At 35.4% G+C, this 24,983-nt stretch overlaps 1 protein-coding gene across 6 annotated transcripts in view; it reads left to right on the top strand.

Moving 5' to 3' along the window:
* The window catches only part of Lrp1b (LDL receptor related protein 1B), a 1,890,041-nt gene that overhangs the window by 1,101,023 nt on the left and 764,035 nt on the right, over positions 1-24,983 (top strand). For all 6 annotated transcript variants that reach the window (XM_040745299.1, XM_040745298.1, XM_040745301.1 and 3 more), the window contains exons 15-18: positions 4,276-4,398; positions 13,816-13,956; positions 16,325-16,450; positions 24,138-24,254. In XM_040745299.1, the coding sequence (XP_040601233.1) occupies positions 4,276-4,398; positions 13,816-13,956; positions 16,325-16,450; positions 24,138-24,254 (507 nt within the window). The remainder of the gene's footprint in view (positions 1-4,275; positions 4,399-13,815; positions 13,957-16,324; positions 16,451-24,137; positions 24,255-24,983) is intronic.

The raw sequence follows: 24,983 nt of genomic DNA, 5'->3' as shown, positions 1-24,983 counted from the left end.
ATGAAAGGTATGGATCATTTTATCCTTTCTTTGGACCAACTGTTAAGTCACTGTCTCTGAAATGACCAAGTATTAAATTCAGGTTTAATCTGACACCAGTGTCTCAGTCTGTTGGTTCCTTTCTGATGTTTAGAATAACAACAATGTCCAGGATATCTTCTAACTTATATACTAAAATAACACTGTACTAAATATAAAAACGAAATCCAAATATGGAACTTTCCATATGTTGTGCATGTACTTGTAAATTCACATACGACAGAACACTGAAAAATGAACATTCCTGGAAAATTATAAAAGGCAAAATTTACGTTTTCCATATTTAAAAAAAATGAGAATCAGAGAAAAATAAGGCAGACAGATTGTTTTGTAATGGAAGCATATTCCACCAACTACTAAAAATAAACATTTGCTGGGGATTAAATTCATAAGGTCCATAACATTGAGCTATTAATACAGAGATGCTAAATGTTTTCATATATCATATGTGTCTTAATTATTCTTAAGTGGAGGTTGTAATATACCTATAAGTTTTCTTCCCTATGTGTTATATTCACTGAACACAGTTTTATTAGTAAGTTAAAATGAGAATGAGGAGGACATTCATCATGATAAAATTGTTGTATATCTGCACACTCACATCTATATCCGTCTGTGTATTCATATTTTATTGCCATCATTCCATGCAATCAGACACGTGTCTACACCTCTGTATGCTCTCAAGTCTGTGTCTACACATGTCTCTAAAATGACATATATCTAGATATATCCTTCTTTGCCACCTGATTCTACATCTATCTATGCATCAAACATAAAAATACATATATTTTATCATACATTTTAACTGTTACATTTAACTGAAGCATCTATCCATGACTTATACCTATATCTGCACCACATGCATACATACCTGAATTTATGTCTATCCCTGTACCACACCTGCATCTATAACTGTCTTTGAACTCACACTTGTATCCGCATCATCCTGCACTCACACCTGTACCTGCATCTATCCCCATGTTCACACACATATCCACATGTATCTCTGTGCTCACACCTTGTATTTACACTGAAAACTGAATGCTCTGTCATTCACATTGCTAACTCAAAGTTTCACTCTTTCAATAATTCATCAAAAACTCTATGTGACACATATAATCCATAGTACTTCTAACTCTGGAGGAATCATGAATGGGAAGAAAAGACAATGTTTGGGGCTTCAAAGAAACTCCCTTGGAATTGACAGTACAAATTGTTAGTAATACAGTTGTATTTCATATTTGAATATTTAAATGTATCCACTTCCAAAGTAAGTAACTCTAGAAATATATGTTGCAGCAGTGTTTGGTAGTGGTTTTTCTTTGTTTATTAAATTTTATTTCACCTTATACAATTCAATTAAATGAAAGCATTTATTAAAATACAAAAATCTTACATTTTTATTAGTAATGATAAAGACATTATTAGACAAGGTAATTTTAGTAAGGTTTAATTATTTCTCATTTTTACATCTGAGAAACATCATTTGAACACTTAAATATGGAGTGATCCTGCCTGCAACAGGTGTAAAATCAAATTAAAATATTATTATAGCTATAGTTAGATTAAGTTGATTGTAAATACTAGGTAACCATCTATGAGAAAAATGCAATAAGGATTTTTTCATATACTGTGAAATTACTATATTACTCACCATTTTCATGAAATGCATAGATTATTTTTGACATTGAATTTGAAAAATAGTCAGCACTGTTTCTGCAGATTATTTCATAATTTATCTTTAAAATTACATTCAAGAAGCAATGTAACATTAGCTCTTATGGTAATATATTCTTAGAATGATTGAAAAATACACTCATTAATTAAAATATAAAAAATTCTATGCTCTTCCAATAAGATATGTGGAACTATTCATGTTAGTTTAGCTTTTGGATTTCTATTATGGCAGTACAAATGCTAATTCTTCCTTTTCAGAAGGTTGTATTCAAATTAGAGGAATGTATTTTAAACTTTAAATAATGCTAATGTATTTCTGAATATGGAAATTTTTATTCTGTGGGAATATATGTTATGCCACTTATTTATATATTTAGCAAAGATCTATAAAACATTATATAGCCTGATGCATTATAGTCAACAGTTTATTATTTCTTATGGTTTCAGTTATATATGCTCCCAAACATTATGAAATAATTCTAATTTTCTGAAATCTGGATGATAATCAAAGTTGAATATACAATTTAATGCTGCACATATTGTGAACACAGAAAGGAAAGGGTACATGAGCATCCTCTAAAGTTTTTCATATTTATTCATTAATCAGTGAAAACACATGTGGCATCTGGGAGATGCATAAAACATTTTCACATTTCCTAGCAGAAAAAAAATAATGAAATCATTTTCATTATCTTCTTAGTTTGGAAATTGAACTCATTCCTTGCATTATTTGCCACCTTAGCTTTGAAACATCTTTAATATTTTTATGCTCATAATGAATTAAATGTACTTTTCATAAAATTAAAAGAATTGGTAATAAAATTAGGTTATTTCTTCTGATCTGAGATGTACAAGAGAATTCATAGGAATTTATAGTATCCAACACCATTGTGGAGGAATTATCTCTCCTGGCTCCATGAAAATTCAACTCCTCTTGGCTACAGTGTGATAGCCCCACATGTGGTTTCAGTGGTAGTATTGTGCATGAACTATCAAATTAATCCTAGCTGCTTATTGCTTATGGCCCAAGTGAATAAAGGCTCTTCATTTTGTTGCTTTTCTTTAAAAAAATAAAACATTTTATTTATTTTTAACATGGAAAATTGAAGCATGCTATAAGATAAACTGAAAATCACACTGCCAAAGTGCTTCTGGGGTTTTATAGTTCTCTCTGTAAAGGCAGACTCAAAGTTAAGCAACCTCTCTCATCTCTCTCTCTCACACACTTCCTCCCTCTTTGCCCTCTCTCTGTATGTCTATTTCTGTCTTTCTTTCTGGACTGCCACTCTAGGCTCTCCTCTTCTTGGGCTTGATCTGTTATCCAGACTGGTTTAGAACTCACAGCAATCCTCTTACCTTAACCTCCTGAGAGGCAAAAGCCATGACACCTGGATTAATACATTTTGTCAAGTCCCTGTCCAACTTGCAAGAATAAATGACGTCAAATTTCTTATTATCTAAAGTTACTTTGTTTTAGCTACATGTCTATAAAAGTTTTATCTCCATGTTCTCCAAATATGTCCATGTTTTTTTCTGTGATCAACTTGGGCTCCTTACATGCTTACAAATTCCTTTAAAAATGTCCTCTCCTGCCTTCCATCAGTGTCTGTTCCCTAAGTCTCTAACCTATTACTTCTTTTCTTGTGTGCTGTGAATTTTCCCAGTATCACATGCTTTTGGGTTCCTCAGCACAATGACATGCCAGTAAACTCATCTCACTAAAGAACAAGGCACTGTCCCACATACATGCTTTCTTATTCAGTGTGGTTTCCATACACATTCTCAGAGACATGCTCTGCTTTTCAAACATTCATGTCACACAGCTATGAACATAATACGGGGAACTGTCCATGACAGACCAAAGGCTACCTTTCTCCTTGCTCCTGGTGCCTAGAAAATGTTTGCCTGGCACACAGTCGTCTTACTTACCAAATAGTCCTCTTACTTACTAAAGCAATATGTGTGTGTGTGTGTGTGTGTGTGTGTGTGTGTGTATGTATGTACGTACCTATGTATGTACGTATGTACGTATGTATGTATGTATGTATGTATGTATGTATGTATGTATATATTTGTTTTTCGAGACAGGGTTTATCTGTGGCTTTGGAGCCTGTCCTAGAACTAGCTCTTGTAGACCAGGCTGGTCTCAAACTCACAGAGATGCGCCTGCCTTTGCCTCCCGAGTGCTGGGATTAAAGATGTGTGCCACCACAGCCTGGTGCAATGTATATTTTTTAATGTTCCTGAAAGCCATTTCTATTCAGGAGGAGTGTTGACTATATCCACAAAGGTGAACTATTTATCACATAACTGTGCACGTAATATCCCCGTGTATATTTCACTGAATGAGGGTATTCTTGAAAGCTATATTTGGCAGTACATGCCTGTAATTTTAGCAGTTGGGTGGTAGACAAAAGCAAATAAACAAACAAAATAGGAGAGTTGAAAGGTAGCTTGTATTACATAGCCTTAAAAATAAACCATATTTTAGAGGCTCCATGGACTTCACCCTTGCTGAAATCAAAGGTCTCTGACAATTTCCTTTCTTTTTCTCTGCAGGTGACAATAGGTGCCGCATAAACAATGGAGGCTGCGGCACACTCTGCCTATCCATCCCAGCAGGCCGCGTGTGTGCTTGTGCTGATAACCAACTTTTGGATGAAAATGGTACCACTTGCACATGTAAGCTCCTTTTTTTTTCCTGACACTCATTGTGTGTGTGGCGTTTTGTGAAGATCAGAATTATGTTATGTCAACAGAACTGAAATCACAACTGGAAAGGCAGATCTGTATGGCCGCTTAGGTAGGATTGTAGACTGCACTATTGAGTGGCTCAATTCCTAGCATACATAGAATAATGAGAATGGCAATGTGCTGCATGACATCATGCCCTGCTGTACAGGTGAGTAGACAACTTCAATGGGTCTACGCCACAGGAGCAAATACTTCATGTCCTACTAAGCTCCACAGTCAGGAGTTGAAGTGACAACACTTTGTTGTTAGTGCATGGGTTAGTCCTGAATTGATAATAAAAGACTTGGCAACTCAGACACGTGAATTTGGAGGTAGAGAACAAGGATTAATATGAAAAGGAGACTTCTAAGGAATCTATAGATTACAAAAGCAGGGAATCAACTGGATTGATTGACTTGGACTGAAGACACTGATACTGGTTTTGTCATATCCTTCAATTTACTGTGCTTACTATTCCAGAATTAATCTTAAAAGTTCTAACTATCTCAAGTTGTATCCCCTAAGCACAGCAACAGCCAAAACAATGTGCATGTTTTGAAAGCTAAATAAAAATTTTTGGAAGGATTTAAAATTCAAACTGTGACTCAAGGCTCTCCAAAGAAAGAATTGCAATAGGATTTATGTATGTATGTGTGTATGTATGTATGTATCTATCCATCTATGTATGCAGGCATGCATGTATGTATGTATGTATGTACGTATATGTGTAGAAAGGTGACAGGATTTGTAATAAGGAGTTGACTGATATCCACAGAGACTGAGAAGCCATAGGATCTACAGTTCTCAAACTGAAAATTCAAGAGAGGTGAAATGTCTGTCCAGTGAAACTGCAGACTGTAGTCTCAGAAGCAGATGTTTTAATTCAGATGAATGAGGGAGGAACTCTGGGTGTACAGATGTCAGACACAAGATCGTTTCATTTTGGAGTTGGATTCTCTTATTACACTGTACTTTTATTTTTGGCCCTGGCTCATAATCCAGTGTCTGTTACTTTAGATTCATTTTTGTCTAACTAAATGTAAGTCTCATATCATTTAATTAAATATTCCCTGTAAACACAATCCTTCACAGCTGAATTTAAAGTCATCTCATGCTTGATGACTGGAGATATGTATGATTGTATAGATATTTGTGACTTCTTTCAGTGTTTTCAATTCCTTCTGTACTTTCCCATATGGCCTGTATTCAGACTGTGACACATTTTCAGGCATTTGGAATAAAAAACTACCAGTCCTAATATGAATTCAAGTCAGTATATTGAATGCCAGTATTATAAATTCCTAACATTTGAAATGAAGACTTTAGCTCCTTACAATTCTTTATCACTCATGTTCATGCCTTTCTATTATGATGCAGCATTTCTAACCAATAACATTATTTTGAATCATCAAATTATTTATAAAAATTGCTGGGAACACTGAGGATACAGCTTAGTAGTAGAGTGGTAGCCAATGTGTGAAGTCCTTGGCTTCATCTCCAGTAATATATACTTTCCCCTACATATGTAGCTAGTTAATTAAATTTAAAAATTTTTATAATGTTTTAGCCCTGGAGCAGAGTTCTGTTCGTTGTATTTCTTAATATTCAAGACTTTAGTAGTACATTATTTATAATTACTAATAATGGGAAATATATTAAAGTAACATTTCCAAGGAGAAAATACAGACAAGAATATATTCTAAAAACATATTCTATATAAAATAGACTACAAGTGTCTAACAAATGTCCCATCTTTGTGTTTTTATGGGAGAAGCAACTTCAAAAATCTTGACTTCAAAAATTGCTGTTCAATTCTTTCTCGAGTTATACATATACATGCCTCCTCTTCCATGTTGCATGGAGGACAAATCCCAATGTATTCCTGGGCCACTAGATGACAGAGTCTCTTTCTTTGTTCTGGGTATTATCTTTGGCTCTTACTGTATTTCTAGTTATGAAGAGACTATCAAGGCCCATCACTTACCAACATATAGGTTGCAGACATTGCTTTGAACAGTTGGAGTTATCTCATATGGTTTGCTGATCTTATTTTTATCAATATATTTGGGAGACAAAGTGTGCATAATTGGCATATTGACAGTATAATGTATTTTTAGCCAAGATTAATTTAGAAGAGTTTTTTCTATTATATTCTTGAGATTTCTGCTGACCCAAATTAATAATTTTGGGATTTAAAATAGATAGAATATAATACACACATACCTACCTTTTCAAATACCACCAAGTATCTCTCAAGGATGGGTAGTAGCAGTGAATAGACCTGTGTTTTGGTTTTGCTAGATACAGATTTAAGATTCACTTTATTACCCCAGGATGGACAGTCTTTCACAGTTCCTAGTTAAAATTTTGAGGATGTCCTGAATGAATATTTAAAACTCAGTTTCTTTATATCAACCACAATTTAAGTTCTTTTAAAGTTGTTTAATGTGCATTCATATGGCTACAAGAAAATATTATGAGGGTGTTTATGAATCAGTCATTTGTCCTCTCCTGGGCCTATTGTCTTTGGAGTAAGCCTATGCACAAGGAGAAGAACATGTCCTTTTTATTAGTTGTATTAGGTACACATGAAACAAGGCTAGACATGCTTTGTGTATCAACCAGTAAATGACAAAAGTTCCTCTTCTCCATCCTATATACATGTAAGGTTACCTTTATTTTTCTTGCATACATCATAGCTAAATGTTACACACTTAATTGCTTACCATTTTGTAAATATGATTCTCAAAGAAGAACTGTACTCAAATATCACAGTAAGATAAGAAAGAGGCATTTCGTTGGGTGATGTATTGTATTAGAAATGGCCATGTCTCTAAAACTATAAATAATTCTGAATATTATTTACTTCTCTAATAGTGACTAGAAACTGTTTTTGCTGTGAATCTGAACTTTGATCCACCATTCTGACTTATACAGTTTTCTCTTGCCAACTGCCAAATGAATCAATCACATAAAATGTTCAGTAGATTATAGAAAGTAGGAGATACAACTACCTTAAAAGGAACTCTAGCTGAGCATGTACTCCAGAAGCATTTAGAAATTTCCAAACTATGAGCTTACCTATGAAAATCAAGGTAATAGACAGATACATGTGTTTGTTTATTTCTAAAACCCAGGACACTGTTGCACAGCTCAGTAAAAATTTATTTTTCTTTCAAGAAAATTATACACAATGTTTATTTCAAACGTGATGCTATGAGAATCATTTTCAGGTATTGCAAGTTCAATGATCAAATGATCACACACTGCAGAGCTCGCAGAACATTTTCTGGAGTGTTAATCTCTTTCTAGTAACTGTAATTCATAGATGAGGTAATGTAAATGCAATTAAAGGAAAAGAGAGGGTTTTGCTTATTTGCCATACTGAAAAATGTCCAATCAGTACATGTATCCTTTTAAAGAAGTATTCGTTCTGCCTGCCTGTTAAAATTCTAGTCCTTATAGACACTGCATGCAAACTAACTACGCTTCTTTGAAGCACAGCATAATTCATATTTTAAAAGAAGACAATGTGTCTTTGTTTATGTTATTTCAATTCCTACTCATATGATAATAAAAATAAGTAACAATCATCATATATTTATACTTACTTAGTAAGGATAATTCCTAAATTATTAGTATTAACTAATATTTACTAGGAATAGTAATTGATAGTGAAACTAATGTTAGTCACAAGTTGCTGATAAAGATGCTATATGAAGTCATAGCTTTTAGAGAGCATGGTACAAAAGAGACACCAACATTATTCCATTAACCCCTTGTTGGTGCTGATTCCTTCGGGCTTCTGGTTAGTTCGGGCTAGCTTATAGATATGATGGGTCAACTGAATTAAGCAAATTAAGCAAGCCATGTGAATCTGTCAAACAAAATGGTGGGAGACATGGCAACCAATGTAACATGGTCATGCTGGTTATAGTCATTCTCGTTGAATCAGCACCAAGTTGACAAAAGCAGCTGGATGATAGTTAAGCTAGACTAAACACCAAAGATGTTATTTTTCCTTAATAAACTTGCAACTCAAAGCAGTGGCAGACAGACGCACACACCCCATGGCAAAAATTGGCATGTTACACAATTGGTTACAAATGAAATCTAATGCTGTGTTTGGAAGAATGAAATAAGATTCCATCCTTTATTCTTGTGACGCTTGATGTCTGTTGTAGCATAACAAATTAGCACTCACAACAACTGAGAACCACAGGAAAAAACCTAGTTGAGCAGTTACAGGGTGTATTTATCTTTCTCATAACAATTATGAGGGGAAGCATACAACATTATATGAAAATGAGGTTATAACAGGTTAGGTTTTAAAATTATGAGTTTTATTGCATAAGGTACCTAGTTGTTTTAGTTGGAGTAAAGAAGGTAATTCTTTAAGTGCTTTGCAGATACTTAAAATGAAAAAAGGCCAATCTCTCCACTGTGTGTCATCTCAAAAGAGAAACTTACACTCCACAAAATAGCAGTAACACAGAGATTAGAAATGCACCATGGTGTGCCTGTGGTCCTCTGTGATCCCACCTTTTGGAATACCGGATATATTCCTTTGTGAAAAAAATGGAGCTCCTCTGTGGGGAGTCTTTTATCAGTTCTGCTGTGACAAGCCTCATGCCCTAGGATATATGCAATCTAATGTGTAGTAAAAAGTTTAAGGAAATAAAAAGTTTAGAAGTTCCATTCAAGTGATTATTTATGTCCTCCTGTGCACAGAACCTCATGAAGGTTATATACCACTTAGGCTAGCTGTACAAAAGGCCATTCTCTCTAAAAAAAAAAAGGTCATCCCATCACTCTATGATCTAAAGAAAAAAAATAGCATTAGCTGAATTTTCTGATGTCATGTAATGTGTAATAGGACAACATCCTATTAGTTAAAGCTTCAGGTTTCCATTTTGATCCACAGTCCTGGGTTCAGAATGAGTCGTACAATTCTTTGTTAAGCTAAGATCAAATTATGGGATGAAGAGTTAGAGAAAGAACTCAGAAATAAAGAATCCTTGCTGCTCTTGCAGAGTTTATTACTGTCTGCAATTCTAGCTCTAGGATACCTGACCCCTTCTTCTGGAGTCTGTGACATGAGCTAGTGCATACACACACAAACACACATACACACTCACATGCACACACATACACACACACACATATTAAATAAATAAAAGTGTATTGGAAGATACAAAACTAAATTAAAACTAAATAATACAATTAGAAGGATTCTTCCTTTACTTCATGGGGTTCTGGATATTAATTTTGGCAATCATTCTTCTAAGTTAATAAAAAAACAACTCTAGAATAAATCCTTAATGTTTCTCTGTTCTGGGGAGTCAGAAACAGGTCTTCTGATTTTTCTCCCTCAAACCACAGTTTTCACTAAAATCATGAAAAGTGACATTTTACACCAGGCAAGTCATAATTTGTTCTGTGTCATTTCTGAACGTGGTTAAACCAAAATGATTATTTATTACTTTGTCAGTTTTGTATTGCTCAGACCATGTTGTTCCAGTGACAGAATTATGCATTTTGTGTATGTTTTCATATTCATGGTTTAAAGCACAGCTCTACAGAAAAGTATAGATAGAATTCTAGTACTTGCTAAGATTGTAGAAGCAATTCATTGCTACACTCAGACAAACAAGTGCTCTCCACATCCACATTGTGCACAGGATCAAAATGTTATAGATGGAGCTTTAAGAAAATGTTCATTTTTCTCTCTGTGTACACATCTATTTTGCTTGCTGAAATTTGTCTATGTGTACCCATGCTCATGAGCAGTAAGACAAGAATATCAGCTGTTAATCTGGTAAAAGCAAAGCTGCCTGAAGGATTTCTTACAGCCCCTGGAGACAGTATCTTAGCAGAGTAACAGCAATCTCATTAAATTCCCAAAAGTCAGGCAACAAATTATTTTACGCAGTAACTCTAAGCCCGTATTCTTTTAAGCATTGTTCATTTGTACATTCGACACTGTCCTTATATTTATGAATCTTAAGTAGGAATTTCACTAGCCAGCTTTAGTAAGAATGCTGTGTTTTTTTAGATAAAATATTTATTGGTCTTTTATGCTATGCTTAGTATGTTTGCTTCTCATTATTCTCTCTAAAGTGGCTAGATCTAGAGGTAATAAACTTGGATGCCGTTATAAATGATATTGTCCCCCAGTTCCACACTGCTTAGTTAGTTCTGGCAAATAAATCACACACTCCAAGCTTCTATCTTGTCTGTATTATCCCATGGATCTTAATTTCCTTGATAATGAGCATTGTTTGTAAAAAGCAACCTGCCTTCCATTGACATGGTTCCTGTATCAATATGGAAGTTCATACTGAACATTGAGGTTCCTTTGTGGTGGAATTGCTGGTCACATATGAAAATTTTAGGTTAGTCATAGATAGACTAATGAAACCATAAAACATGGAGACCATGCAAATCAAAGCTCAGTATTTAAGAGTTTGGGGCAAAGACTCAGTGTAAAGTATTTGAGGATCAGAGTTCAGATCTCACATAAAGGTCGGACAGGTGTGTGATTCCAATACTTAGGAGGCACAGACATGATATGATAGGCTTGGACCAAGCAGGCATGCCAAAAATGACAATGAAAAATAGAAATTCAGTGTCTGAAACACCCTTTATCATTAAGCAAAGTAAGTAAAGTAAATTTCATTTTGCTTACCATATAATATCTGGAAAAGGTTTCTATATTGTAATGGATGTTATGGTGATACATGAGCCATATATCAAACACAGAGGACACAGCAGGTAGTCTAGCCTCCACGTTTATGTTGGACTTCCCCCTCAAGTCAAGTAGAGGCATGTGTAGGGGAACTCAAGTAGAATCTGCAAATACAGTGATTCCAAGTGTCAAATAATGAGTTATTTAAAGCCCAGATCCTAAACGGAGTTGGCTAGAAATTCATCCTAAAATTTCATTTTAAATGCACTCCTGTTTTAAAACAGTAGTGAATGAACTAACTCAATAAATAAGAGTTGTAAATCCAGACATAGAACATTTCTATCTATACTGCAAAAGCATCCTCAGACAACAAAAGCAAATGTATGATACACAGGGTCACCACTGAGAAGTAGTCCATGGCTTAAAAAAAACTAGAGAAGAAATTTTTAAAGTCATAGCCATGAATGTGTGTGTATGTGTGTATAAATAACACACACATGTATATATTATATGTACATCATTCTGTCTCTAGCTATATATGTACATAACTTTATATGTTATGTATACATAACTATATACATGTATAGCAATATACATATATTAGTAATACATTAAAATATCAGTATCTGAAGTAGGAATTTTAAAGTGCTAAAATTCTATCAGGTAGTTAGGTTGACCCGTTGTGTTTGTGTTTTTGTTTTTGTTATTTCCTATTTGGATTCATTCCTTACCTGCCAGCCCCACAGAGTAGCTTACTTTGAAAAAATCTTAGTAAAATGGCATCAGAAAAAAAGTGCTTCTATGTTGTTATGTTACTGAGAAAGACTAGAAAATAAATGATCTTGTCTGCCCATGGATACACAGCATAACTGAGAGGGACGGAGCAAAACAGGACTACCTTTGTTCAAGTTTGAAAATTTCATTCACTACAGTGATTCTTTTGGTCCCATTGTGGTAATTTCATTTCTATTCCTACAAACTCCAAGACTTGTGCCTTACTGTGCCACTATGAAGTGGTTTCCTGCAGGCATGGTTCAAAAGTCGTGTTCCCTTTTCAATTCTTTGCTGTAAGGGAGAAACAGAGACCATTGCAATGTTATGTTCAGGGCTGTAGAAATACCCGCATGTGAGTGAGGTTTGTCTAAGTTTCTTGTTAGTTCAGCAGCCCACATGACTTATGAGAAATGAAGGAAAAGCCAAAAAGAGTAGAATTTAATTTCTCCCAGCTAGAAGCCAACTTGAGTTAGTTAAGGCCATTTTGAGACCACAAGATGCAAACCATATACTTCAGCGCTTGCCATCGATCCCTTCCTGTGATGTTTCTATCTCATCTACACAAAGAAAACACAAGAATGGGAATGCTTGTTACAATGGAAATTCAGAGCCTAGATATATGACATTTCTGGTTAGCATAATGCAGTTTTACGAAGGAAGTACAGCCATCAAGGTTGTCTTCTTTGTATCTTTTTGTGGTGATTAAATCTTAGTTGATTTGTTTACAATGAAGTGATTTACTGTAGTGAAGGATCCCATACAGACAACCAAATGAACAATGAAGGAGCTTGTCTTTCTTCTTTACTGAGAAGTTGATTAAAAGAAACCATACAAGAGCTAGTTCCAGGACATCCCCCAAAGCCACAGAGAAACTCTCTCTCTCTCTCAAAAAACCAAAGAGAGAGAGAGAGAGAGAGAGAGAGAGAGAGAGAGAGAGAGAGAGAGAGAGAGAGAGAGAGAGAGAAATGGTTCAGTGATTAAGAGCACTGACCGCTCTTCCTAGAGGTCCTGAGTTCAATTCTCAGCAACCACATGGTAGCTCACAGTTATCAATAGTGTCATCTAATACCCTCTTCTGACTAACATGCACACAGATCACTGCATACATAATAATAAATAAATCATTTTAAAAAGAAACAAATAGGAATAATTTTTGTCAGCAAAACTAAATGCTCGATTCCCCAGATGGGCTACAGGACAATACTGTTTATGTATTTCCTGTAGAGAAATAAGAATTTCATCATTATAAAAGATCCTATTTAAATTATATTGTGTGTATTGGAGTATAATAATCTTTATTTAATGTCATGGAAATATCATTATAGGTTTCCTCAGATATACTTTTAAGTTGGTAGTTTCCATTTTATTGTACAAACTTAATGTATGCAATACACTGTGATATACTGGTGAACTGTTTTCTGTCAGCAAACATATTAACAAGTCATTTTTCTTTGTTACCATTTAATGACTACTTATCATAAGACCACCTTCAATTGTCAATTCCTAGGATGACACACTACATCATTATTATATTCTCAATGTTGCATCATAGACAAGTTCACTAATTCATCTTACATTTCTTCTACTGTGCCCTGTTGACCTACACCCCCTGCATTCTCTCTCCACCCAGACCCATGTGTTGAGCTTAGAAAGTGTGTGTTTGTGTGCATATGCGTATAATGACTATTATTCATGTTTTAGTAAGATCGACACCTTATTGCTTAGATGAATATGGAAAGCGTCATGAAGGAAATAATCCAGAGGTTAAAAAAGACAAGCACTGGAAAACTTTATTTCTGTGGGGTTCTAAAACAATGAACACTCCCAGCAATCAAAAGCTCAATGAACTTACACAGCTAGCAGTATCTACACATCATATGTGTTTTTTTCATTTTTTACTTTAGTTAATCCTGAAGAAATAATGCTGCATATATGTAAACCTGGAGAATTTCGCTGCAAAAACAAGCACTGTATCCAAGCTCGGTGGAAATGTGATGGGGATGATGACTGCCTAGATGGGAGTGATGAAGATTCTGTCACTTGCTGTATGTTCTCCTTCAAATAATCTAAAACTGTATTTTCCTGGGTGTCTGGATTACCAGAAGCAGTCTGTGACATATCTGAAAAATTCTTCGATGTAAATTGACTTAACTTTCTTTCCCAGTGAACCATGGTTTAAATTTAAGCTACAGATTTTCTCCTACTACAGACGTCGAGGTCTGCCCTTCTCCTCTGTCCCCATCATTTCCTAAGTTTGTTAGAATACTGCCAAACCACAGTCTGAAGCTGCTCTAAATCCCAACATTGGGATTTTTGCTTGTAAAGATATGTAAAGATATGGGAATTCATCTTAACCCACTTTGAGACTGAATTTGACGCACAGAAGGTTACGTTCCAGTCCATTGCTTGTTGGTACAGAGCCTTGAAGGAAATTCTAGGAGATTGGCATAGATTTGGAATGTATTCTAGCTTCTCTGGCTCTATCAATGGCTTCCACTCAACATTAGCTGTTTGCTGAAATAGGAACTGCTCATGTTTCTTATAAAAGTAGGGAAATTTCTCACATGTATGGCTAGAAGACACTTGGAAAGCATATGAAGTAATATTCTGTGATTACAGTTGATTAGCTAATGTGTTCCATCACAAAATCCATAGGCTTCGCCTGGCATCCTGCATTTCAACCTGCTATCCATATTCAAATCTATAAATAAGTGTGCTTGTATGAAGTCTCCTAACTAAATGTCGTCCTTGCCTCATCTTTTTTCCTGGTTGAATTAGGCTTCCATCTTAAATAAACTTGAGTGTTCCTCTGTGATTCCTAGTTCTTATAGGATCAAGTCCTTCTCATTGAAACATTTGCAGGACCCACTAGCTGACATGAGAAGTGCCTCAAGTTATATACTCAAGTGTATAACTTGAGTATATAACTTGTATAACATCATCTATCTACTTACCTTTCTTTTTATTGAGTTGAATTATAGGTTGCCCTACAGAAAAAAATGATCCCACTTTCCTTGTCTGTGATACTGAGCTGACAGAATACTATGAAATTTAATATTGTTTACACAGCATTCTTATGGAATTATTTGTAACCACCAATAAAATCCAGTACAGGCTGCTAGAGTAAAGCATCTGTCTTCTGTAAGTCCTATGCTGCAGTAGTTCTCAATCTTCACTGCAACCATATGTTTCTTCATCTGATTCATCTAATAAAAGACTAATATCCTTCTTGGGAGATATTGTTGTCTGTAGCATGTCTGGAGTATCAACTCCAAAAATAGATCGTGGCCCTGTAAGAATGTATGACTCTATAAACCTGGAAGTATACAGCAAGAATCTCTGGCCAACTGTTTGGAGAGCATCATTTTGAGCCTTGTAGTCATTCTGAATAGCATTTTATTTCTTCTGTTTTGTTCTCAATCTTCTACCTAAAATTTCTTTTTGCTGCCTACATTCAGTAGCTCACCACTAACTAGAAGACTGTAGTTGACTATGCATTTCCATCATTAATGGAAATGGATCAAAATCTTCAACTCACCTAGCTGACTAGGTTGGTCTAAAGTTTACAGTCCTCCTGCTTCTTTCTTGTTAGTGACAAGAGTATAGAAATGGCCAAAAAGGTCCCTGAGAAGCTTCACTACAGTGTACATTGCATGATCTTGCTCCTTTAGAATGTTGACCTCTAACATCACAAATACTTAAATAACATGTGATTTGTGGGTACATACTGTAAGTGCACCCATTTGATATGAAGCAAAATGAAAAACATAGTACTTTAGTTTTATAAATAAAAATAATACAAAATATGTTTCCATCTTAGGAAATGTGCAACTACTGCATTTGATAAAAGAATAAAATAGTGTTAAAACAGAGAAACAAATATGGAAGACCACAAATTAGGAGCCTGCAAAATATGTTTAGAAGGTTAATTCAAAGAGCCTTCCCATTGTGATTAGATATGGGAAGCTTGAGGCTCAGCTGTGGATCACTTTCTCTATGATTGTAGCTCTCCCTTTCAATATTGCTTTTAGTTGAATGTTTATTTTTTCTTATTGGGAAGGCACATGGTAATACTTTGTTATTAAAATTACATAAAATTTCATTTTTAGTATAATCTTTGTTACAAGTGATTCATTTTTATTTCTCTCATTCCTTTTCAAAATCCAAAATGGAGTCACTGAGTGAAAACATAATTAGTATTATTTAATATTTCAAATATTTGAATGAATGTGATATATGTATATATATATATGAAAACAGTATATTAGTGTATATGCGTAATTATTTTAAGATATAATAATGACAGAAATTGAGGAATTTATTACAGCATAACAGAACAATTACTGAAATAGTTTTTTAACCTTGATTAAAATTCTCATAACTTGAATTGAACTTGCTTCCCTCCCCTTACAGTCAATCATAGCTGTCCTGATGATCAGTTTAAATGCCAAAATAATCGTTGTATCCCCAAGAGATGGCTTTGTGATGGAGCAAATGATTGTGGCAGCAATGAAGACGAGTCCAACCAAACCTGCGCAGGTAATGGTCTGCACAGATACATAACAAATCACTTCCACCTCCATGCCTATAACACACAGGTCAGGCTGATAAACCACCAGAAGTTTGTTAGCATCGACATTCTGATTACTTCCATGGTCAGGGAGTTCAGTGTTCGTTTCCACAAAGGCCAGATAACAAATGGTGTTTTACTAATCCCTGAACAGGACTCTGGTTTCCAAATTCACCTGGCACTTCACCTGTCCATGTGGGCTGCCTGTTGGTGAGCATCTCCTTCAAGACTTGCCCCATGCTAAACCTTCCTAGGCAGTCGAAGCTTTTCATTAGCATGCTGTGATCCTGGCCACCTCACAAGGAGAACTATTTATTTTATCCTGAGAAAATACTAAACCTTCTTATTTTTTTTCTACCACAGAATACCTTTGTGAATAGTTTTCTGTTCATGGAACATTATTTATGGAAGGCAGAATTTTTTTTCCTGAATGAAGTCCCAATACGACTAGGCACGTTTATATTTCCATATAATCCACGCCTTTGTAATAAATCATTGATTCCCTAGCCAGCCTCTCATTGAATAGAAATATACAGCTGGTGGTACAGCTTACAAAAGAGTGCCAGAAAGGTCATGATTACTGGGTAAATGTTGAAAAATGACATTGGCAAGCAGCAGCCCACTGTAAATGATGAAGAAAAACTACTGTGTGGTGATACATGTTATAATTGGTGAAAGCTGATTCTTGAAAGATGCTGCAATGTTACAGCATGCCAGGCCCCACAGAGCCTCTTGCTCCTTTAGCCACTGCAAGCCTTAGTAAATAAATACAAACTATTTTAACAATGTAGACTGAGAAATTTTTCCTGCCCTTGATTTTGGCATTGAATTGCCTGTGCAAAGGCTTGTCCCTCTGTGTCTTACCTTTTGAAAGTATTTCTTTTAGCTCTGCTAGACACTGAATTTGCTACAGATTGTTTTCAAGAGCTTCTTGATAAAAATACAACAGAAAATATAAATGAAAAAGCAAAATCATTTCCTACCTTGGCCTGAGACATCATATGAACAGACTTCTCCATGGTGAAGCATTCGCTCATTTGCTCACCACCTGTGGACAAATAATTCTCTGGAGTCTCAAATAAAACCCATAATCTTTAGAGGAAATGAATTTCTTAAATTCCCCACCACCAACCACCCCTCTGTGTGTGTGTGTGTGTGTGTGTGTGTGTGTGTAATTTTATAAGACTTTCTAAACAAAAGAGAGATCTCAAGACCACAGGGGCTCTTTCAAGATCTTTCTTTTTGTAGAGAAAATGTAACAAACAGAGCTTACCTACACCTTTATGAATTCTGAAAAGACTCTACGTTTTGGACTAAACTACACTGCACACAAGATTATCTTGAATTTTATGTGCAGCCAACTTGACTTTGAGGTTACCGTGAATATGACTCTAATTTACAGTGAAGCATTTCTGCACATGAGTGCACATACTAATCTTTTAAGATTAAAGTTTAATTCAAAGATTGTGCTTCATTACATCTTGATCATAAACACAGAGAGATTTTTGCCTTAAAATAGAAAGACACTCATCTTACAGTATCATACCTGCCTTGTTTATATTAATTATAAATTTTGCTTGTTTCCGCATGATTTAAAAAACAGCATTTGTATTTGGTCTAACTGTTAGTAGTAGTAAAAATAGAAATACTTCTATGTAAGAACAAACAAAGCAATCAGTCCTGATTGGTATGATTTCTGTGGTTTTAGATCCCTATAATGCACTAGGAAATAAAACACAACATAATGAATGTCACTTTGAGTTGTGGTCCTCACTCCCAGTTCAGTACACTCAAGTCCTTACAATCATGAGAACTGGTGTCAATCAAAATAACAAAGAGATGTGCTTTTCATCATTACATTTTGAAATGTGGGGTTAAGCCTGATGTACTTAAATTTCATTTCACCTGAAGAAATCAGCAATTTGCATGGCTTTGTGCATGTGAACAAAGTGGCCGGATCCTCTAAGCACATTCTGGAACCCAAAATTTAAGTGAATGTGTGAATGTGTGTCCCTGGCTGAAAAGACACAAAACGGGGATATTTTATCGTGACATCTACTTCCTCATCTGTTACATCAGGGCTGCTTGTACATAAACTGGAATCTCCCACCAGAGACCTGTTTTTTTTATTTTGTTCTTTTAAGATTTTCCCACACCAACCAGTAAATATTAGCCATGACATTGATGACTGAATGATCAAAAGTACCTAGTGCTTTCATTTGTAGACAGAGAACAAGGGCACACAAAATCATGTACTGGCCAGGCATTGTTATGCAAGTTACAAAGCCAAAGTTTAGTCATACTGTTCTTATACTGTCTAGTTCTATGTTGACTGAACATGTTGGAAGAAAGAACCCCAACTGATAACATGTCTTCACTAGATTGGCCTGTGAGCACCTTGTTTGGCATACCTTTAGATTAATGATGTGACAGGGACCAGCTCACTAGGGTTGATGCCACCCCTGGGCTTATGATCCTTGGTGTTATAAGAAATTAAGATAAATAAGACATGGGAAGCCAAATAATCTGGTTAAAAACAAGTTTTGGCAATATTATGGGGGGAAGGAGTGGGCACATATTCTTATTGGTCACATAAATTCACTTTTTGTAATAGAAAGTGTATTCATTTTTCTATTGCTGCAACTAAATACCATGACCAAAAATCAAGTTGAGGAGGAAAGGGTTTATTTGGCTTACACTTCCATACTATAGTCTGTCACCGGCAGAGGTCAGAACCAGATCTCAGGCAGGATAGAACTTGGAGCAGAAGCTGGCACAGACACCATGGAGGGGAGTTGTCTACTGGTTTGCTTACCCTGGCTTGCTCAGCCTGCTTTCTTATAGGACCCAGGACCACCAGCCCAGGAATCATATCATCCACAATGGGCTGAACCATCCCATATTGATCATTAATTGAGAAAATGCCTTACAGCTTATGTCAAGGTGACACAAAACTAACTAGTACAGAAAGAATTTTTTTAATTTAGTAAGTTCCAAATTTATGCATGCTTAACTTTATAGTATCTGTTTCCCCAACAGTAGTTAATACCTGTTCATATGAAAAACTGGGGGAAAGATATTCACCTGAGAGCTAGGAATAAAATTGCCCCCAAACAAACTAAATTTTAAATGAGTAGGATATTTCATAAATGTGCATATTTGTCATGCACATTTGCAATGATTGATCTCATACTCAAGTGTCAAAAAGAATGAATTTTCAAAACATCCCATATAAAACTTGAAAATACAAACATTTTATTTACAAGAAATATAAACTGAAAAACAATGTATATATCTCTGATGAATTCATGTATAGTCTTCACAAAACTCCCGGAGGTGAAAAGAAAATAAAGAGTTAGGTATGCTAGGGAAGGTCAATGTGTGGGAGTGACTTCATGGTCTATAAGATGAAGCTATAATACATTTTTTAATAATACAAAGCAAAATTCTACAGCAAATATAGAGAAATAAATTGGATGTAGGTGTACATCAGAGACAAGTGTATATTTGTTTGACCTCTTTGTGACAGAAACATTTCGCTAGGAGCAAATTGCCAACTGTCAGCTTATAGGGTTGGAGCAGGTGTGGTCTAAATACCAGGAGCAAGTCAGAGAAGGTCCTCAGGGGAGGCAGAGCACATGAATGGAGCATCCATAGCCACACAGAACAGCTGTTGACCCTCAAAAATTCAGATTCCATTTACTTATTTCTAAGAGACTTCAGAGACCAAGATGAATGCCAATTATATGAAATTCACTTTCCTGGAATTAATACTAATAATTCTTTTACATGCACCTAGGCAATCTTAAACTAACATTTTCTCCATCCTTGAACTATAATTGCATTGGACAATATTCTTCCCCTCACATCATCCAACAGTTTTGATGAAATGCACATTAAGCATGTATACTTACATGAAAATAACCATAATATCAAAATCAGACCTTTAACAAGAGAGCTCCCCCTGACCATCATGCTAAAAATTAGGCCCAAAGGCTTGCACATGTTGTCCAAATGTTGTAGCACTGAAGTTCATGACCAGTCGTTAGTATTTTTGAGTCAGGGTTTTAAAATGTAGCCCGTGCTATCCTTGAATTAATCATCTTCCTACTTCCTCCTCCAAAGTACTGTGATTTATAGGGATGAGAGAGTATATGTTGTCTAAATAGAATGCTTTGACTCAAATGTAACAAAGGTGATGTTTCTGTCTGTCTGGTTGAAATAGTCTCCTCATACAATGCTCATAATTTCAGGTTTCATCCTGCTATATGGTAGCAGTGATTAGAAGGAATACTTATAATGTGAGTGGAATCTCAGATTCAACTACTGGATAAACATTTCTGCAAAAGGCATTGATAAGTTCCTCTTTTGGACACCATTTGTTAAAACATTAGAGTCCTTTTGGACCACTCATCTAATGTCACCTGCAAGCTTATTACATCTGATGCAGAGGAGGACTGAAAAAGAAAACACTGTGTTGTCTTTTAATGAGTCCACTGATTTGAAGTGTTAATTCTGTTGATTTGGTTATGTCCAGAAGGAAGAACTTAGAGACTTAAGGAATAAAATAATGTTCTTATCTGAAATCAGTTAAATTTCCCTGGAAGAAAAAGAAAAGAGTTTTCCCATGACTAAGACAGGATAGTGAATTCAAGCACTTTCTAGTCTTAATGTCTTTCAATAACTATGCAAAAAGTTCTTCAATTAATGATTTTAGCAATTCCTGCAACTTCACAGCTATAATGAGGGCCACACACATGTTCCTGTGCCACCACAATTGTCAGTCATCTACTATATGAATTAGACTGAGAAATTCCAGTTACTTTCTCTCTAATAATAGCAATCCATATAAGAACCTTTGCTAAACTCTATGGAGAGATTGGTAGGAGAGACTATAATAACAGGAACATAAACTTAAAGAACAGCGGTTTGCATAAATTCAATATATTATGATTATGGCTAAGTTGGAATTAAGTGGAGATAAATTATCTAATGACGTTTTCCTTTAAAATCATGGGAGAATGGACTACAATAAGAGAAGAAAGATCGAAGAAGGGAAAGGCAACAAGAAAGAATAGGAAGAGAAAAAAGGAAGAAAGATAAAGATGATAAGAAAAAGGAGAAGGGGAAAACGTTATGGAGAAAGAAAAGAAATGACAATGGAAAATAACAGCCCTTGTTTAAGTTCTTTTAAAGCACAAGGGGAAAGCACTTGGCTGTAACCACTGAAGCAATATGGAGATACATAAGGGGAAATTATTCATCTCCTTCGCATCCTAGCCTTCTTCATCAAAATAACCAAAGCCCACACCTTGGGCATCTACACCTTGTTTTGTATGTTTCATAAAAAAGGCACAACTACATAACATTGACTAAAACCTTTATTGAGCCGGGCGTTGGTGGCACACGCCTTTAATCCCAGTACTCGGGAGGCAGAGGCAGGCGGATCTCTGTGAGTTCGAGGCCAGGCTGGACCGACAGCCTCCAAAACAATACAGAGAAACCCTGTCGCATAAAAACAAAAAAAAAAAAAGACCTTTATTGAGTTTATGTTGTGTGTAAGGATTATTTAAAAGTAAACTTGTAAAATAAGGCAATTAGAAATATTTAATGTTATTTAAAATGTAAATACTGAAAACTTCAGAATTACATACATTTGTTAGAAAACTGAAATATGTTAATTTAACAAAATAAACAGTTTTTAAAATGAAAATGGTTATTACATAAAATATTTGATATTTAAAGCCTTATCTGCATAGCAAAATGCACATTGTATAACATTCCTAGTTACTATTGTTACAGGTACTGTACCTCTGCTCCATGGTATCAGACCAACCAGTAAATTTTGAAGTTTATTTTTAAGTAATCTGGAAAATATTCACTACTTCTGGTCCCACAACTGTGTGTATGTGTTGGTATGCCTTTATAAAGACATTCTGTGTAGATTAGCATGCAAGATATCTTAAAGAACCAAATAAAAACACTTATTTTCCTTACATGCAGGGAAGAAGAATTCTATCACAAATTGGATCTCTTTGTTTCTAGTGTGGAAGCTCAGAGCCTAAGCTGCCCTTTGCTGTCTCAAAGTGTCACTGACAAATCCTATATTTTCCTTCTTTTTTTCAGATGGAAAGGCAGGGTGAATGGGATAATCCCATTCAAGATAAATTTCTGTTTCAACGGAAAAAGAATAAAGAAAAAAATGAAAATTAAACATTAAAAGTAACTAGTACACAGCACCCAAACCTCAGGGTCTGGGAGGAGCAGACTTGACCAATAAGAATATACAAATCTCAACCCTTGGAACCCTGTTACTACAGGCCATTGTTTAACTGTTTACTGCCACAATTTGAAGTTGTCCATATTTTTGTGCATTGTAGCCCTTAGGACAGCGCAAAGCAAAGCTCTGAGTACAGTGATCGAAGATCAATTTTATACCTGCACAAGGTATAAAGTTTTGGGCTAATTGTATGTTTTAGAGAATATTTCTGTATTTTCACTTTACATGGAGAGTTCACTTAGAAATAGAGGTAACTACAAAAAGAAAACAACAACAACAACAACAAATACCATTAAACGAAAAGGACAATTCTGAGGCTGGATTAGAATCTAGGTATTCTGAGGATAGTGACAGGCTTTTCTTGGCATTACAGCAAAAAGTTTTCCATCAAACACGAGTTGGATGAAATTTAATTCAGTATTATTTTTTTGAGACATGGTTTCTCTGTGGCTTTGGAGGCTGTCCTGGAACTAGCCCTTGTAGACCAGGCTGGTCTCAAACTTACAGAGATCCCCCTGCCTCTGCCTCCTGAATGCTGGGATTAAAGGTGTGTGCCACCCCCAACCGGCCTTAATTCAATAACATTTTTAAAGTATGTGATTAATAAATTCTTAATATAACTCATTTTATTTTCATTTGTAAATGAGTTCAACAAATACTAATTACCTTAGTGTCCAATTTCACTGAAAGCCAATGTGATGTACTTCAGAAGCAGAGAAGTTCACAGAAGGGGTGTCTGTCCTACCTACTCCCGCAACCATTTAGTTGCAAAAAACACACAGAGGTTTATATTAATTATAAACCATCTGGCCAATGGCTCAGCCTTTTTATTGGCTATCTCTATTTAATTATTAACCCATTTCTATTAGACTACATATTTCCAAGAAGCTGTGGCTCACCAGTATTTCTCTGACATGTTACTCATTGGCGGCTACATGGCATGTCCCTGTCCTCTGCTTTTCAAGCCCCAACCTTCTCCTAGTCTGGTAGCACTGCCTATACTTCCTGCTTGGCTACAAACTACCTATTCATTGGCTGAAACATCTTTCTTCATCAACCAATAATAGAAACACATATTCACAACCTACAGAAGGACATCCCACATCAGCTCAAGTCACAATGCACTAATTAAAATTTCACTTTAAAAATATTATATCCTAAATGAAGAAGCCATGCCTTTGAAGGAGAGTGAACAGGATTATGTGGGAGAGTTTTACAGAAGAAAATGGAAAGGGAGAAATGTAATTAAATTATAATGTCAAAAACTAAAAATGAATAAACATAAACATAATGCTTATGTGTAAAACAGATATTTCATGTCACATTACTCAAAAATTCTGAGAATTCATTCATTGTATATAAATTGATTTTTACAGCAAGAACCTGCCAGGCTGATCAGTTTTCTTGCGGAAATGGGCGCTGCATTCCCAGAGCATGGCTGTGTGACAGAGAGGATGACTGTGGTGACCAGACAGATGAAGTGGAAACTTGTGGTAAGCTGAGAATGGTTGTAATTTAGCAGAGGTGTGTCAGATACAGTGTACTGATGATACATTTCCCTTGCAAGCTATTTCTATATGAAAATGATTCAAGGAGGAAAATATAGTATTTTCATTGCAGTTCTTTGAACATGACTTTCAATGACTGCCTCAGAATAGAAATCCTTCAAAAGTAGTTACAATATTCTCAGCTGAAATAAATAGAACCAGACATTGCACATCAGTAGCTATTAGAAGGCTAAATAGATGCTCTTTTGCTCACTGTTTTCTTGACAATATTATGACTAAACTTACAAAACAAAACTGTGTTTTGGCTGACATTTGAAGAAAATAAAAGGGTACATTTCTTGTTAACATGTATATGGCACATTCTGGGAGCAATAAATAATATAGACTGAGATTAAGTAGAAAATATCAACTGTTGATTTCTATAGAATCATAGAATTCTGACTGCCAAAAACATGCTCCTGTATTTCCAATTTTCAAAAAGAGATTTGTTGTTGACAAAGTTGCAGATGTAGTTACTCTCTTTTGTATATGCAGATATGTGTGAATTGCCTTCCTGGAGGTGGGAGAGAAGAGACTCTAAGGGCTTTTAGATGCATAGTTTCTTAGTAAATCTTCATGACAATCTGTAATAGCCCCAATGATTTCCCTACTTCATCTATGGAAGATCTGAGTGAGACCCTTTAGCCTCCTACCTGAGATCATGAAGCCACTACA

The sequence above is a fragment of the Mesocricetus auratus genome, unplaced genomic scaffold (genome assembly GCF_017639785.1).
Source record: "Mesocricetus auratus isolate SY011 unplaced genomic scaffold, BCM_Maur_2.0 Super-Scaffold_100004, whole genome shotgun sequence".
Classification (NCBI taxonomy): domain Eukaryota; kingdom Metazoa; phylum Chordata; class Mammalia; order Rodentia; family Cricetidae; genus Mesocricetus; species Mesocricetus auratus.
Note: the sequence above shows the minus strand (reverse complement) of the source record. Positions and strands in the feature narration are given on the sequence as shown.